The sequence below is a fragment of the Olea europaea genome, chromosome 10 (genome assembly GCF_002742605.1).
Source record: "Olea europaea var. sylvestris chromosome 10, O_europaea_v1, whole genome shotgun sequence".
NCBI classification, from domain to species: domain Eukaryota; kingdom Viridiplantae; phylum Streptophyta; class Magnoliopsida; order Lamiales; family Oleaceae; genus Olea; species Olea europaea.
This window is the reverse complement of record NC_036246.1, coordinates 461,089-479,348: the sequence shown is the minus strand read 5'-3', so window position 1 is coordinate 479,348 and position 18,260 is coordinate 461,089. Positions and strand designations below refer to the sequence as shown.

Here is an 18,260-nt window from a genome sequence, read left to right as displayed (position 1 = left end):
CCTAAGAAACTATGAATTTCGTCTACATTTATCAGTTTGGACCAGTTGGTTACTGCTTCAACTATACTAGGGTCTACCTCAATTCTTTGTGTCGTAACCACATGATTAAGGAAAACTATACGATCAAGCCAAAATTCACATTTCTTGCTCTCTTCGTAGTGTCTCCAACGCTATCTTGAGTTGTTCTTCATGTAGATCATTATTCCTTCAATACACCGAAATGTCATCAATTAAGACAAAGACAATTTGATCTAAATATTGATGGAATGCCCTATTTATCAAATTGATAAATACTGCAGGAGCATTTGTTAAACCAAGGGTGCGGTGAACTCATAATGACCATAGCGGGTTCTAAATGTTGTCTTTGGAATGTCATCTGCCTTCACCTTTAGCTGATGATAGCCTGACATCAAATCAATTTTGGAAAATACTATTGTACCCTTTAACTGATTAAAGCGATCTTCAATCCGAGGAAGGGGATATTTGTTTTTGACTGTCAGTCAGTTCATTTCTCAATAATCAATACATAATCTCATTGATCCATCCTTCTTCTTCACAAACAAAATCAGTGTACCCCAAAGAGATGTACTTGGTCAGATGAAACATTTATCTAACAATTCCTGCAGTGGTATCTTTAAATCTTGTAATTCTTTTGACACCATCCTGTATAGAGCTTTAGACACTAGAGTTGCTCCAGGCACGAGGTCAATTGTAAACTCCAATTATCTATCAGGTGGTGCGCCGGGTAAGTTATCAGGAAATACATCAATGAAATCTCGTACAATCAGCACATTACCAATAGTAAGCTTTGATTGTTGATTTCCATGTATACTCACTAGAAATCCCTGGTAAGATCTTTTCTTTAATATATTTTCTGCCTTCATAGCCGACACTAGTCAAGGTAAAGACTTAATTTGTACAAAGAAAAAATCGAAATTTTTACTCCCCAGGCTTCTGAAAAACTACTTTCTTGTTGAAACATCGAATGGTTGCGTGATTGCTTCCCAATCAGTCCTCAAAGTCTTTCATGCCTAGGAGGTGTAGATCAATTACAAATTCTTTTTCTTCCATTACTAATTTTACTACCCTAGCGATCTGATTGGTATTCAAAATTCTACCGGATGGAAAGGAAATTTCTAGAACACTATCAGATTTTTCACATACAGTACATGATTTAGCAATAAATGCAGTGGAGATAAATAAATGAGTAGCTCTGGAGTCTATAAGAACATATGCCGGTAATTCAGATATTGATAGAATACTTGCCATTACATTCGGATCCTCAGTTGCCTCTTTCCAGGTTAAAGTAAAGAATTTGGTTTTCACTTTCTTGCCTTACTCATTGTTCTTCTTAAGTGGGTATGTGTTGCAGTCCGAAGCAAAATGGCTGTTCTGGCAACATCGATAGCACACATTTTTCCCAAACAAGCATTCTCCTTCATGGGCCTTGTTGCACTTTGGGCATCGTGGAGTAACTTTATTTGATTTACTTGATCTTGATCCTGTATTGGGCCTCTTAAATTGTCCAAATCATTTCCTTTTATTCGATCCATTCCACTTTCATTTTTCATATGATTCATTATTTTTCTCAGTCATCCGATCCATTTATAGACGATCAGAAATTGAATGAGCCCGCTTAAACACTTTACTATAGGTAGTCATATGGTGAGATGCCATGATTCCTCCAATCTCTAGACATAACCCTAGTTCCAACCTCCTAACTTTCTTTGGCTCGGTATCCACAAGATGGGTAGCATACCTAGAAAGTTGTTCAAACTTCTTTTTATACTCATCAAGCGACATATTTCCTTGTTTCAGCTATAAGAATTCTGGATTTCTCCGATCCCTCAAAGATTGGGAAAAGTACTTGGTCGTCACTTCTTCTTTGAATTGTGCATGAGTCATAGCATGTTGTTGCACTTCTGTTCTGGTGCACGAAACAGACTCTCACTAGTGGCCTGCTACTCCAACTAACATAAACTCGGCACATGATACCTTCTGTACGTTAGTGCATGCCATGTGTTTATAAATTCGTTCTAGCCCTCTTAACCACTCCTCGGCTGCTAAAAGGTCTGCTTTGCCGTCAAAAGAAGGAGGTTTGAAACGGTGAAATAGCTCCACAATTGAACTTGTGTTGTTGACATTTACTGGTCCATTTTGAGAAGGTACTATTACAGGTGCTTGATTCCTACCAAAGTCATACACTGTCCTCATCAGATCCTTAAACATAGTTGCTTAGTCTTATTGTCTCACCATTTCCTTTAATTAACAAAATAAATTTTGTCTTCAAAATGTTGGACAAAAAAATAGCTCAATATGTTCGAACGAAATTTTTTTTTTTTTACTAATAATACTCCTTAAAATCAGGATGTACAAAAGTTCGACAAATTTTGATTTTCAATAACATAAAGGAAAAGATAGCACAGTACTAAGGAAATGGGATCTAAATTTTTAATCCCTAAGAATCCTACGAATATTCTATAATGGAACTTCATTTTTTGGAGGAGTCTTCTGTCTCAAGCCCGGACTCTATATCCATCTCAACCAATGGCTTAAGTTCTTGCTCATGATCATTCTCTAGTTTCAACCCAACCTCATCCCCGTGCTCCCATTCGGGATCTTCCTTTGGGTCTGATTCAAATTGAGGCTCTAGCTCTGGCTCAAGCTCGGGCTTAGGCTCATCATTGAGCTCATTCACTATCTCCGATTGGGATTTTAAACTGTCACTCCACCTATCTAGAAGGGTTTAACAGTATATACCAAACTCAATCGTGTTTGGGTGCTATGGAGGGTTGCCTTCTAACATCTTGTCACTAACCATAACTCTCATGTCTCCCCATTGAGGTGAAAGTGAGTGTATGAGATTATTCACAGCTTTGATATGCGTGCTATCCAGTCCTGCCTCCACAACTGCCATACACCTTTCATAGATGTCTTGCATGTGTTCGACAAGTGAACGAATCAGGTTAGTCACGTATTTCTCATAGGACTGAATGATGGACCTACGATTCAAAACTACTCTACAAACTGTGGACTTTCTAGTGGTCTGATAAGTTCTAACCATGTCTGTCACATAAGTGTCCAATTATATTTATCTTTGTTAGTGATATCAACTATACATTATGCTCTTTTCAGGGTTTTTAATATAATGACTTATTTCTTGAATTTTAAGTTTGAATAATAAATAATTCATGGTTGAAAATAAAATGAACATAACATTTCATCCAGACATGGGTTCATTGGACATTAGTAGATCGACGAGCACTAAATGACATGTGTCTTATTTTAATATTTGTTTAAAGTTCAGTTAAAATCTCATCACATATGGAACTAAATATTTTTTATTTTTTATTGGTACAAAGTTTGAATATATATTTTTTTCACTAAAATAAAATAAAGATACTAGAGCAACACGTGACTCTAAATCGATTTCTATAAATTTCAAAAATTTTGGTAAGGAACAATTTATTTGTGATAAAGTTACAAATTAGCAATGAAAAATGCTAAGTTATGTCATGTTTTATAATTATGCACGAATAATAAAAAAGAAGACTAAACAGTCAATTGTTCAAAAGCCTTGGAACTTTTTGATAAATATAAAGAAAAAATTAGATTATATAGTGTTAATTAGTGTAGAATGTAAATAATCAAGGAAAGACACCATCAAAATCCCATAGATATCTTTGGTTTCTAGAAACCAATTAAAAGTTATCCAATCATTTCATGAAAAGAAATATATTCAAATATTTAAGTGGGCAGCAAAGAATCCACAACATAAAGGAAAATAATGGAATTTTTTTTTCCATATAACAAAAAAAAATTATTAGATATAAATTGTCAATTCAAATAAGTTAAAATGAACAATGACACTTTTCTCTATTCACATTTTTTTTATCTCCAGAAACGTAGATCTGGACTCTGATATCAAATTGTAACGTCCCAAGTCCATCACTCTTTTATTTTGTTAAAAAACATAGACTTTAAATGTTACCAAACATCTTTTCTATCTTATATTCTTCCTTCTTTTTTATTTTTTTTAACTGATTTGATCGATACATTAATAAAGATAATCCAATGATTTAAATTAAAATTTTCATGTAAATCAACATATTAAACCACTACAATTTTTAAAAACAGAAACTCAAATTTAACATAAAATGTTCAAAATTCGAGCATTAAAAGTACTAAAAACAACGTACACATAATTAAATATAGGATGTCCTATTTCCTAACAATAAAAATTTGACATAAATCTTTTGATTCTTTTTAAAAAAAAAAAAAAAATCTTTACTTGCCGACCCCATAAGCACTACTCGGTCAATCTACGACACGTTCACACGACTCTTTCTAATCTGAAAAGTTATTGTAAGAGTAAGTATTTAAAAAAACATTCAATAAGAAATACATGTATATTTTTATTAACATGGTATAAATATAAAATGGCGCAGCATACCGACATTTCTTATATTTAGAGCAAATTGGTCGCGATATCCAATAGTTCAAGGAATTTCATAAGAATTCCTATATTCCGTAGGATTTACATATTTGACCAAACGGTTCATCTTGTAGGATTTAACATATTCGATCTAACGGTCCATCCCGTAAGATTTAAAATAAAAATCGACCTAAGGCCTTAGAATATTTTATGCCAAAATCTATAAAAATTCCAAGAAAATAAGAATTTACAATTTGCACAATTCTTATCTTGATTTGATACTAAATAAATCTGAAAATGGTTTGGAAATAATATAATATCCCTTTTTCGCACCCGTTTGGCCCCCTTTAAAACTTATCAATTTAATTTAATTTTTTCTCTCTTATTTTTAACCACACAATCTTCAATAAAATAATATTTCACGCATATTGAAAACATTTCATTCTCTTATAACCATCCATTTTTCTAAAAAAAAAAAAATACTATTTCCTCATTATAAATCCAAATAATGGGGGCCAAAATGAGGCTTAATATGTGTTTATTCACCTGTGAAGATGTATATGTAAAGGGAACAAAAAAAGCTCTTCTCACACATTTTTTTTTCTATATATAATATTCAATTATATCACTAAAAATACAAATGATCACACATTAGGCTGAGAATTTAATAGGTTAATTAACCTATTCTTCATTTCAAATCAATCGTGGTGAATGGAAATAGTGAGATGGTTAAGAGAGTTGAAGAGACTAATTAAGTGTATTAATAAAATAATGATTGATTTTACGTTTGAAATTTCCAATAACATTTCCATTGTTTCATTCCACTATTATATAATAATAATAATAATAATAATAATAATAATAATAATAATAATAATATTATTATTATTATTATTATTATTATTATTATGGGATTTAGAATATCTTTCTTCCCATCAAGATAACTCAAATATGACTAGTTCAAAATTATTTCTTTTTGAGTCAATTTATGTTATTTAACACGAGCTACAAAATGAGTATAATACTGATGTATTTTTATCAATTTTTAAAATACTTAAATATTTGATCCAAAAAACATACGATGAATTCAAAAGAATATACGTATGCAAAATAAATCATTTATGCAATTAAGTGAGTCATGTTTATCACTTCAACTTTTGGACTTCAATTTGACGACAAGGTCGGCATGGACTGTTTCATCAGCTAAATGACCAACATTTGATTTAGCCCATATGAAAATATAATTAAAATCCGAGCCGTTACACCTTCTGCTTCAATTTGTACCTCTCCTAATTTCAGTAACATCTTCTCCTCAAACGGCTTCACCATTTTTAAAACTCCCCCTGTTATTTCACGAACCAAATCAATTATTACTCCATCAACCCCCATCAAATGTTGCATATACACTGCCTCGAGCACATTACTAGAAAATACAAATCAAATGATCAACTGGAGTACAAAAGAAATGCAGATATGATAATGTTTACAAACTACTCACTTCAATTTGCCATATGTCAAGAGAGAGCTTTGATTCTTTGATCTTCTTCACTGTCCCTGGATTTCTAAGAATTCCCCTAACTTCAGAAACTATCCTTTGCAAACCACCTTCTAACGAGAGTTTTATGGCCGCCTCTAAAGAATTCCTTCTCACATCACAGTAAATCTCGTTTCCCCCATTTGTCAAGAAGAAAACCTGGTGTCAACAATAATCTACCTCGTTAAACTCACTATTGATTATCACTTTCTTTTATAAGAACAATTGATAATGAAATACACTGCAGTAAAAACAAGCAAGCTTACAGGATAGGTGCTTTAGAGTTTCTTGACAAGCAGAGCAGCATCTGGTTGGAAGGTTGAAAATATAATTGGTCAGTTTTTTGCATTTTGGAAGACAACGATTTGATGTTGAAACCGAGAGAAGGGTTTACTTTCTGAAAGGCTTCTTGTAAAGTACATAAACAGTCATCAGTTTCAACACTCCATTCAACAATTTTGCCATCTTTTGTTTTTCTTAACAATCTTTTCCCAACCATTCCGGCTTCTTTCTGTGGACCATAACTCAGGAATTCAGATAGAGGCAATTCTGTGACTCTCGCCTCAAATACTGTATCCTTAAAAATTCACTGATTATATATTATTCCAATTTTCAGAGGCATCCAAATCAAAACAAGAAGAGAACAAGGAACTTACATTTTCTTGGGCGAGTTGGGAGAAAATGAAGTTGTCGCAAAAAATGATAGGGACACCATCCCTGGTCACCTACAAAAATCACATTCTTGTTTTACTTTTCCAGTCTAAGCCTCTCGTCTCCAGGCACAGGAACTACTTTTCAGATTTCATGCAATAGCAATTGATATCAAGATAAACAATTCCATCACAGGAAAGAAAAACGATTGGAAAAAAAATATAAATATTATTAGTATTTACCAAATTAAAGAAACAAGGGCAGAAGTTAAAAGGTCATACGGATACGATTACATTTTCCTGGAATCAAATCACGACGCAATGAACCATATAGACAAAAGCGATACTGGGCAGCTGTATTAAATATCTTCTCTTCAAAAAAAAAAAAACAGTCTTCAAGTGGGTAAAATTGATAAAACAATAAATTTATCATCATCATCATTATTATTAGGGTAATTATATTACCACCACAAAATTTATTAAGTGCACCCCATTATATTCACACCACAATTAAAACATAGCTTTAATAAATACACCCAAGCAAATTTACAATAATATATCTGATTTTTAATATAAAAGAAGAATTCTAGATTCTAATAAATACATGACTATTAAACTTCATCTTTTTCTTTTCTTACAGACGCTTCTTTCCACTCGGTGCTTTTCTAGGATGCACGCATCCATTGCAAAGAAGAGAGCACTAGTCTATTACTACTTTATATGGACTGGATAAGAAAAGAAGTAGAAAACCTTCCCCATCTCTTCTCGTCAACATTATCAAGAGAAATGGGTAAGATTTTTCTTCTCATCCACACTATTTTTTCTTAATTATTAATATTATATTATTTTTTTTAAAGAAGGGAAAGATAAAGAAGGAGATGAAGACTTAATTTTAAAGAAATGGGTCTGTATCTCTTCGACAAAAAAACTGATTTCTAATTTCATATATGGACACTTGTCAGACTCCAACCTTCGGATTTTGTGTGCAATGACATATACAAATTATTATTACCTTCAAGCTGGAAATTTTTTTGGAAGTTATTACATGCAAGTTTTTGAAAGATAAAGAAGAAGAATTAATTTGGTTTATGTATGTGGTGTGAATAATTAAAAGTATATGAGAAAAAAGTTAAAAATTATAGTGCACTTATTAAATTTTGTGATGGTAATTACCCTTGTTATTATTTGTGCAGATAGAAACAATAATGTGACATACGCGGCGGCCACGAAATAGCTCACCGCCAGCTTAAAGTGGCCCAATAGACTTTAGACAAAAATACAAGTTTTACGGGGTGAGTGATTCATTCATTCTTCAAACAAAGAAATAAAAATGTGTATACCTGAACGTCAAACTCAACTAAATCAACAGGATAATTCCCAACAGTATCGACTGAGAGAATGGTATTGATTCTCTTTGACGTCCTTCATTCTCCTATCCGTCGACTGCAACATATTCATCCCAATCACTAAGAATTTAGGAGCCTCAAATGATGCCGTCCCGACCTCCACGCCTGAATATATATATATATATATATATATATATATATAAAATATAATCTGTTTTAAGATATATTGATGATGATGATAATTTTAAACAAATATTTCTTTATTTAAAAGAACATTTAAATTTTTAGTGGTACTATATATATATTTTTTCCTAATATGTTACAAAGTAAATATTTGTTATCCACGTCATTCATTCTGTGTTTTAGTTTGTGTTATGATTAATGATGAAGTGAAGAATGATGTGGAAGTCCAGTTGTTAGTCATATATAGAAGTGGCAAAAAGGGTCGAGTAGCTCATCTCATATATATATATATATATTTCATATTAATAATAAAAATTAAAGAAAAACCGGTCACACAAGGTAACAAAGAATTGTACGTACCTTTCGAGATAAGGGTAGAGTAGACTTGATCAAGATAGGGGACATCTGATACGTGAATGGCTTTGAGAGCCATTGCTGGGCAAGAGAGAAGGAATTTTGATACGGTGGAAAGGGAATTATTGTTATTTGTAGTCTGTCTCTGTCTGTAATGGAGTGTGATGTTCTGCGGGTTATTTAAGGATTCTCAACCCTGGGACGGAAGAGGAAAACCATACGGAACAGGATGATATCCGTACGAGAATATTCCTCACCTAAAAAAGTAGGATAATGCTGTTGGTACTCCAGGGTGTCCACCCGGCACCTCGGGGTTGGCCGAGGCGCTTGTGGACCCCAGCGTGGCAGGTGCCTCGGCCAACCCCGAGGCGCCGATGGACATCCTTTTGGACACCCCGAATTACCCCCCGAGGCGTCGATAGACATCCTTTTGGACCCCCCGAAGTACCCCAAGCATAACCCAAAAAAGTATCAGAGCCCGGAGGTCTAAATGTGCCAGGCTAAAATGAAATCGCCATAAGGAATTCAGATAGTGGTCCAATAGCTTAACAGAGAAAAGAAAACAGGCCATGCCCGAGTTGTGTCGAGCCGAAATAATTATGGAGCCTGATTTGAAAAGTATCATTCCAGGCGACTTGATTTACCTCAGCAAACAATTAAGCTACTTGTACAGATGATTACACTTTTATTGACAGATGATGTGGCTCTATTCAAATCAAAAACCAAAATGCACGTCACCTCCTTATTTTTCAAACGAATTGTACATGTAACATAATTGGCCTTGCAAAATAGAGCTAACCGGTAGGGCTATAAAATGAATCGGATATGGATCGAATCTGTCCAAATCCAATCCGATCCGTTAAGAAAATTATCTTATCCGATCCGATCCAATAATCCAACGAATATTTGATTATTGAATCCATATCCGATCCGTTGTGTTATTGAATAACTGATTCGATAACCCGATCTGGAATTAAAAAAATTAGAAAAATAAAAATTTTAGTCAACTTCTAACCCTAGAATTAAAAGACCTAGATAGCTTATTACTCAATTCTTGACCAACCTATTTATATATTGTAAATTTTATGATATTCTAGTGAGTGTTCGATGTGAGAAGTGATAAGTTAAAAATAATGAAAGCAATTCCAATGTTGACCTCTTTGGTTGTTTAATTTATAAAATAAACTAATTATTATTTTTATCTTATTTCAATTAATAAAAATTAAATCTCGTCATATATTTCAATTAACAACATTATACTATTATCTAATATTATTAGTTATTTGAAAATTATGTTTAAGTATAATACAAATTTCAAAATAAAGAATAAAAATATATGTTTAATAAATTATGCGATAATATATCAAATATATTATATTATTATAATAAATTGAATCGGATTGTTATCGAACCGAATTGACCTATATTCATATTTACTTCATTTAATTAATAGATTATTGAATTCAGATCTTGATCGGGTTATCGGACTAATGTCCTAAATTCATATCCGTTAATTTCATCGAATTCAGGTTGAATTCGGATCAAAATCTAATCATCGATAGCACTCCTAGCAGGTGACTTTTAGCTGTTTGGAAGACACAAATGTAAGGAGGACAATTTAAAGACATTGGAGCATTAACTATAGTCAATACAAGTCCTTTTAAGAGAGAGAGAGAGTAATTAATTAACCCATTGGATCCACTATTTCAACACTAACTAATTCCAACATACAACGCAGAATATGAAGAAATAACAAAGCAACCCCCATATAGCACCCAAATGTTTCTTCTTAACACTTCAAACATCGTCAAAGCAAATCCCTCATACTGCATTTGCACAACACCCTATAAGTTTAATCATCACAAATCAGACTTTAACATCATGCCAACACCAACAAAAGGATTCTTCAGAATATAAAACTAGACCGTTTGTTACAATTTTGGTTCTGATGGTCGAGAGATGCTGCTGCTCCCACCGCCACCTGTTCGGTTTGGTTCACCCATTCTAGATGCCAAAGCCAGAACCTCAGGTGACATTTCCCAGCTTCCACTTTTCCTTCTCCAACTGGATGGCCTAGTATGTATTCCAGCACGATCACCCTCATCTACTGTAGTCCTTATCTCTGGCGACATTTCACCTAACCCACCATCTTTGCTGTTTAAGCCCTCATTGTCAGAAAATCGCCCTTCATGATGATCTAACACTGGACCAACATCTCCCCAAACTGCCTTCCTTCCCATCTCAATCTCATCTGCAGCTTTCCCCATATTCGGACTAACGAAACCCCCGCTGACAGTTCGGGCAGGTACATCAGATTCCGCGGGGACCTTTGCCCTAAACTTGTTCTTAGATGGAGGATTAGGGCTGCATAGTACCTCCTTGAAGTTCTCAATAACTCCTTTGTTATAGGGATTGGCACGCCGATCATATCTATATCTGAAGTTCTCATATGTCGTCTGCAATCAGCATGAAAACGGCTTTCATTATTCAGAGTGAAAGCACAGTTTTCTTAACATTTAGGGGGGGGAAATAATTAAAGAAACTAGCAACAAATTATAAAAATATTCAGATACCGAGTTTAAATGAAAAGATCAGCTCTTGCCTGATTTGTACTGATGAGATACAGATGAAATGCAGTGAGACCACCAACAAACCAAACTGATATAAAGGTGTAGACAACTAGTACGATGGAAGCAGGGGTCTTGATCAGTGCTTTCCATATTGATGTCTCCTCATAATCCATGATCCTTTTAATGTAAACCCAGCAGAAACCAAAAATATATATACAAAGTAGAGTCGTCGAGAACACAAACATGAAGAAGAACCGGTAATTCCTCTGCAACCAAAGCCGTCAAAGATTTAGACTGCAATGTCCACTTGCATTTACAAACCACGAGTCATCAGTAGTACCTTGATACTGTCAAAAGCAATTAGCAATATATGGATATCCCGTTCTAAACAGTGTTAATCAAGTCAATAACCTAATGGTGGTTTTAACCCAGAAATTATTTACAAACACAACAAGGATTATGTTTGTATATCTAACATTACAACAATGAAAATCTATTCTAGCCAACACGGATAAAGTGCAAGTCCTCCTAGTCAATTTGATGGGAATTTCATATACTAGGAAATATTTAACCAGAAATTTGGCAAAACAAAGGTACTGGAACTGCATGCTTCAGATAGAAAACCTACTGTGATGCTCTTTTACTTGAGCAAGATTGATTTGGGTTTTTGCAATCTCACTTATGGATAAATGAACATACCAGCATGCCATGCCTTGCCTTTTCCTCCATCCATAATTGAACTACTTGGGTTTGACTTTCAGAAACAAGTGGTGGTTGGTTCATCAAAAAAATATATCTTGTATCGATTATTTAACCTTTCATTTTCTGGGGGAAAAAAAAAGTTTCAAATGGTAGTATTTCACAATAAATTTCTAACCACACTGGTTTTTCCCTCGAACAATAGTTATATTTAAGAAACTGCACACCAGAAGTCATCTGTTTGCCAGTAAAAGCCAAGTCAAGAAAACCAATTAGAGGGAGTGTCAATTAAGAGATCAAAGCTGTATCGTCGAGGTTTAATACATTTTTACGCCTACAAGTTTTGGTAAAATACAAAAGTCATCTTTATAATCAAACTTAGCAATTATTTATCATAAAAATGATTCACAGCAATCAAAATCTAATTATGTAGTCAATCATCTGCAGACATCATTCCACATCAAAGAATATTTCAGATATCCATTTGAGGGAGAGAAATTGCTTTACTTGTGTCAACTTGTCTTTTTAATGGTGATAGTCTAAAATCGATTCAACTTGGATGAAACAGTGAAAATCTCTATCTCATGGTAATCCTTGAACAATGCATGTCAATGCTTTTAAGAAAATGCGTATCTCACCAGTCCAATGCACTGACCAACCCAAGGGCAGTGATGATCAAATCTCTCAACACAGTTATTGCATATTGAACAGTGGGAGCAGCGGGGAGGTCTGTAAAGCATGCAGGTGTCGCAGTACTTAATCTTCACAGTAATCCCATTCACATCAACTTCCTTAATTCGTGGCAAACGTAACTGGGGGGTTTGTGCACCTTCTGCATTCCCTTCATAGCCTTCAGGTTCTGGGGGATGTGCATTACGAGGAATTATACCCGGATCTCTTCCGGAAGTTAGCAGGAGAAGTATTAAATCCTGAAAATTCAACAAAAGCATACAATTGACAATTTGGCATCCAGAAATAATCAACAAGAAGTCTTGCATCAAGATTCTTTTATGTGCCATATAAAACAAGAGCACATCCTAGTTACCACTACCTATTGATCCTAATATAAAGCCATTTCATGTACTACATGTAAAATGTCAAGTATTCTGTAAAGAAGCAAGATCCTGAGTGAGAATGCTGAATGCTAGAAAAGCAGCAAAGAAGCAAAAGGCAAGCAAAGTCAGTGGAGAGTTTCAACCTAGTAGATATGTCCTTTATCTTGTCAAACACTTCCAGTATGACTAGATGACATCAATATGAAGGCTTAACTGATCCCTGAATTAGAACAGTTCATGTCTGAATGATGATTCACAAACAATTTAGGCCAAAGAAAGCACGAATACGAACCCAATAAATACTGTTTCAATGCAACAGCTTCCATATTTCAGAGTAAATTATCCATCAAATTTAGTAGCATAGCAAAATTTCCTTGCTTTAATGAATGAAGGTGAATATTCGGTTAATGCAAAATTAATTTATTTCATATAACCCATTGAAGCCCTCCAGAACCCACCATATAATTTTTCTCCAGAAGGCCTATTTGCAATGATAATGCCATACAACAAGGAAAAGCTACTAAGACAAAGTCATTCCGCCATCTTTATTAAGTTTTTGAAAAAAAAAAAAAATTAAAAATGTTCATATGTTTTCCAGTTTACCAGCTCATAAAACTAGCCAAACTTTGAGTTCATCATTGTTGTTTCTAATCAATGTTCCGACTCTAATCTTCCTTGCAGATATTCTAAGTTAAATAAGCACACAATACACACATTTCCCAAAAAAAAAAAAAAAATGTTCTCAAGTGCACCAAGTTGCCACATGAGAGAGAGAGAGAGAGAGAGAGAGAGAGAGAGAGAGAGAGAGAGAGAGAGAGAGAGCATACGTAAAACGTGAAAACAACAGCAATAACCATTATTGATATTCCCCAGTGATGCGAAAAATCATCCACCAGCTTTCTAGCAACAAATACACAAAACACAGCGACAGGAGCCACAATTAGGAAAATAATAGAGAGAGAGAGAGAGAGAGAGAGAGAGAGAGAGAGAGCATACGTAAAACGTGAAAACAACAGCAATAACCATTATTGATATTCCCCAGTGATGCGAAAAATCATCCACCAGCTTTCTAGCAACAAATACACAAAACACAGCGACAGGAGCCACAATTAGGAAAATACTGAGCGCTAGTGACCTCACATCCGGCCCAAATATAAACCTTCCCTGGAGAAAAAATTTCTGTTCCAGAAAACAAGCAATCAATTAAAAACTTAACAAAAATAACTAGCATTAACGTTATCAATTTATATTTCAAGACATTCACAATCTCCATAAATGGCTAAATCAAATAAAATTTTCATCATACATATTTCTTTTCTTTCCTAGATATTTTTATAATACCATCAGGAAAAGAAATTTTCAAACTTCATAACTTGCATAATCCATGTCTTGACTTTTTTCAGTAAACAATAATGTTCCTTAAAAATTAAATAATTAAAAGGGTAATAAAAGGAACCCAACCAAAGCCCAATCTAGTTTGGACACAAGACAAGAAAACAGTCTAACAAATTCACACAAACCATGATTTATTAACTGCAGTAGTTTCAAAGTAAATTAGCATCTGATGTAGAACATTTGTGTTTACAAAACCAAAGCAACTGCATTAATTTGCAGATGTCAACTTACTACCTCGACTGCTGGGCTATGCGGATGCAAGCTTTTACGAATCAATCAGGAGGAATGAGAATTAAAAACCAATCACCATCCTTCAAATACCCCATTCTAAAAAATTGGCACTTAGAAAACTACTTTCTTGTCAACAATAAATTCCGAAACACCTCATAGAGTAACAAATCAACTTGACCAAAATAGTACATGAAATGGAATGATATTAAATTTCTTCTTTTTCCTCTTTTCCGTATAATAAGTATTTCCTTTAAGCAACTTGAATAAAAAATATGCTTATGCCTAGAGCCACAAATTCTAATTAAAGGTATGTGTATTAAGAACCATTAAAGGAGAAATTATTAAACAAAAAATCCTTAATTAATAGCATCGCTGATGAATTAGAGAGGGTTGATAGAAAGTAGAACTAGGATGAACTCACGTTGCTTCCTTTCCAAGTCTGGTAAATTCGGAGATCACCAGACCCGTTTGTGGATCCGGATAACGGATCGGTGCGCTGCGTAGGAGGCGTAACCACATGCATCTCTCTGTTAAGTTGAAATCTTTAATAGAAACCCTACTATAGGAAGTCGAGTCGATGCAATGAGTAGTCTGTACTCAAGCAAGTTAATTTGAGTATTATTTTGGCGACGGCTACAGCAGAAGAGCCATGAGAGAGAGAAAGAGAGAAGGGCGTCTTCGAGAAATGAGAGGCCAAGAGAAAAAGCAGTGAGATTGGATTGGATGGGAGTGTTCATACTTTACGGGATGGTCAAACTGACGTGTCGATTTTTCATTGGATGTTTTCTTCTTTACTTTTTCTTTAGGCTCTGTTTAATTCTCTCTCTTTTTTTTTTTTATAATACGTTTTTTTCTCTCTTTTTCTCAATCACGTGTTCTTCATTAAAATAATATTACTCGTAAATAAAAAAAAATTATTTTTTCAACCATATATTTTCCTTCAATCTAATATTATATAATATATTTTTCATAAAAAAAAAAAAAAGAGTTTAACCACCCTCTTAATCAGCACTGCTACTAGCCAGGGCCACATGACCCCGGATTTTGAGTTCGCCTATTGGCAAGAGATTTAGCCGCAGATTAAAATCAATTTTATAGTAAATTTTAATAAAAATTAATAAAATATGTGAATAAAAAATTCAGATTTTATAAATTTTTTGATTTGATTTGGGATTTAAAATCTCATCTTAATCTACAACAAACATAGGCATAATATGGAAACTTAATATATTTGTGTTACATCTGAAGGAAGAATTGAGTCATATAAGTTATCCTCAAACCAAAATACTAAAGAATTAGACACTAGAGCAACCAATGAAATTAATTTGATCTCATGTGTCAAACTTCAGCGAAGCCATGTTTATAAATAATTTTAGGGTATGTTTGATAAAATTTATTTGAGAATAATGAGTTATTGAATAGTATTTTTAGAGAATGTGTGGTTAAAAAATAAAAAAGTTTAGGAAAAGTTGTAGCATCGATCCCTAACCTTTTCAATTTTCGCAAACTTTATGATAACCTTCAATTTGTATCACCAACGGTCCCTAACCTTTCAGAAATGTGTATGTCCCTAACCTTTCAGAAATGTGTATCTGGAGTCCAAATGGACGGAATCTATCCATATTTCTGTTAATTGACCAAAAAAATTATTTTGACCACATTTTATTTATTTTTTAAAAAGGCAAAATGGTAACTTTATATCTTTCTATTATAAACAATTAAATATATACATAAAAATTTTAAAAAAGAAAAAGACATGGAAGACCCCCCATCCCACCCTTCCCTTCTCTTGAAAACTAAACCTGCAGCCATAGTCGCCTCTGCCTCCAAAGAAACACTGCTTGTACTAACCGCCACCACAACATCCCTAAATCCATCATCTAATAATTATGCAAGTTTCTACAAAAATCCACATTCAAAAAATACACACAATCGGAATCTGCTTTGCTGTTCTTCGAACCCATCGAACACGCAACATTCAAATGATATTCTAGCCAGGACGATAGTGCCCATGGTCGCTGCCATCCCTGCCCAACATCCCTATGTCATGGCACACATATTTACTCCATATGTTCCTACCAATTTCAACAGATTATGCAACCCATTCTTCCAGTTTGCGCACAGTGCGCTCGCGAAAAATCGTTTCTCCTCTTATTCTTCTCTGACACCGTTTCGATGAAAGCTTTCAACTGGTGGTTACTAAAATTTGGGGCTAAAAGTTTATTGGGTTACCAAAATTGAAAGGCTATCGAGTTGCACAATTTGGTTTTACAATGGTCGAATTTTATTGTGGTCAGATTTTATTGGGTTACAGTGGTCGAAATGTGAGTCGCCATTGGGGAGATTTTGCTAATTATTTTTTGCTAAATTTCTATTTGCTAGTGGTGGCGTTGAAGTTGGCTGACAGTGGTGTTGACGGTGACTACCCATTTTTGGGGACAGGGTTGGGATGGGGAAAAAGACAACCTTTTTTATATTTATTTTCTTACTCTTTCACATTATTTTGGGTTTTCTGTTTATTTATTTGCTGTGTTTATTTTGAAGTTACCATTTTACCCTTATTAAATTTGGTCAAAATAAAACTAACAGAAAAGTGGACGGATTATGTCCATTTGAACTGCAGAATGCACATTCCTGAAAGGTTAGGGACCGTTAGTGGCACAAATTGAAAAGGTTAAGGACCGTTGCTGCAATTTTTTCAAATTTTTATTTATTTAGGTGTAAAATATTTTATTGTGTAAATTATGCTGGAAAATGATATTGTAGCAAACAATTTAAATTTTTAAAGGATGACAAATAGGGGCTTAATCATATAATGATTAGATAAAAAGGAAATTACAGAAAACCATGTACTAAAACTTTCAAATTCAAAATTCGGGGTGAAATTTATTTATACAAAAATCAGGTATTATATATATAATTAACCCACCCAATTCAATTAAAAACTTAAATCATTTCACCCATTTTCAAATTTCACAATCTCGTCTCTTCCTTCACTTTTCTCATCGCCGGCTTCTTTCTTTACGACATCGTTGACTCATTCAAACACTACAACGGCGACGAAGAGATGTGCCGGTGCCAGCATTGGCGTGAGGAGGCGACGTTACTATGAATGAAGCGTCACGATGTTACAGTTCTCCTTCTCTTTTCCAATCTACAGAAATGGTTTGGGTCCATCTTTACCTTCTCTCTCTTCCACACTGCAATCGGCGCAATGGAGGGATTTTTGGGTTTTTCAATCAGGCAGTGATGGGGATCTAGCGGCCGTTTGGTTAGAGGTGCTGGTGAACTGTTGATGGTAGGAGTGGCGGTCAACGATGGTGCTATGATGACGATGCTACATCAACTTCTTTGTGTAGTGTAGATGTGGATGGTGTTGGTGACCTTGGTGGGTGACAGTGTGGTAATGGTGGTGTAGAGGATCTAGGTAGAACGGTGGTGTGGTGACCTTAGTGACTTGCTATTATCGAGTCCCCTTTAGTGGTCTTTTTGTTGTTGTCTATGGTGTTTAGGTGATGTGGTGGTGTATTTGCAGTTTGTGGTGTTTGCTAGCAGTGGTGATGCACTGTGGATGTGGTGTGGTGTGGTGTGGTGTGGTGCAGTCGGTCGCTGTGTTTTGGTGGTCATTTTTGTTGTTGGCGGTGGTCATTGTGGTGTTGTGGTGAGGACAGGGTGTAATAGTGATTGCGACCACCTATTTGGTTGCTTTGTGACGAAGTATTGGTGGTGGACTGGATTCGGAAGTGGAGTGTTTGGTATATGTGATCATCGATTTGGTTTGTGACCTTAAAATTTGATAATCTGTGAT

At 34.5% G+C, this 18,260-nt stretch overlaps 1 protein-coding gene and 1 pseudogene across 2 annotated transcripts; both read right to left on the bottom strand.

The window, feature by feature from the left end:
* Positions 1–5,589: 5,589 nt before the first annotated feature.
* LOC111400781 lies at positions 5,590–8,097 on the bottom strand (annotated as a pseudogene).
* A 2,081-nt stretch (positions 8,098–10,178) lies between these two features.
* Positions 10,179–15,156, bottom strand: LOC111400780 (probable protein S-acyltransferase 7). Of its 2 annotated transcripts, XM_023028179.1 has the most exons (6): positions 14,874–15,156; positions 13,889–14,005; positions 13,654–13,719; positions 12,410–12,700; positions 11,105–11,338; positions 10,179–10,958 (listed from the first exon to the last, which is right to left on the bottom strand). In XM_023028179.1, exons 1-6 carry the CDS (start codon positions 14,973–14,975, stop codon positions 10,434–10,436), a joined length of 1,335 nt encoding a protein of 444 aa, XP_022883947.1. In that variant the 5' UTR covers positions 14,976–15,156; the 3' UTR covers positions 10,179–10,433. The 2 variants fall into 2 exon arrangements, with proteins under 2 accessions (XP_022883947.1, XP_022883948.1); XM_023028180.1 differs by lacking the exon at positions 13,654–13,719 and having other exon boundaries at positions 13,823–14,005.
* Between the last annotated feature and the right edge of the window lie 3,104 nt (positions 15,157–18,260).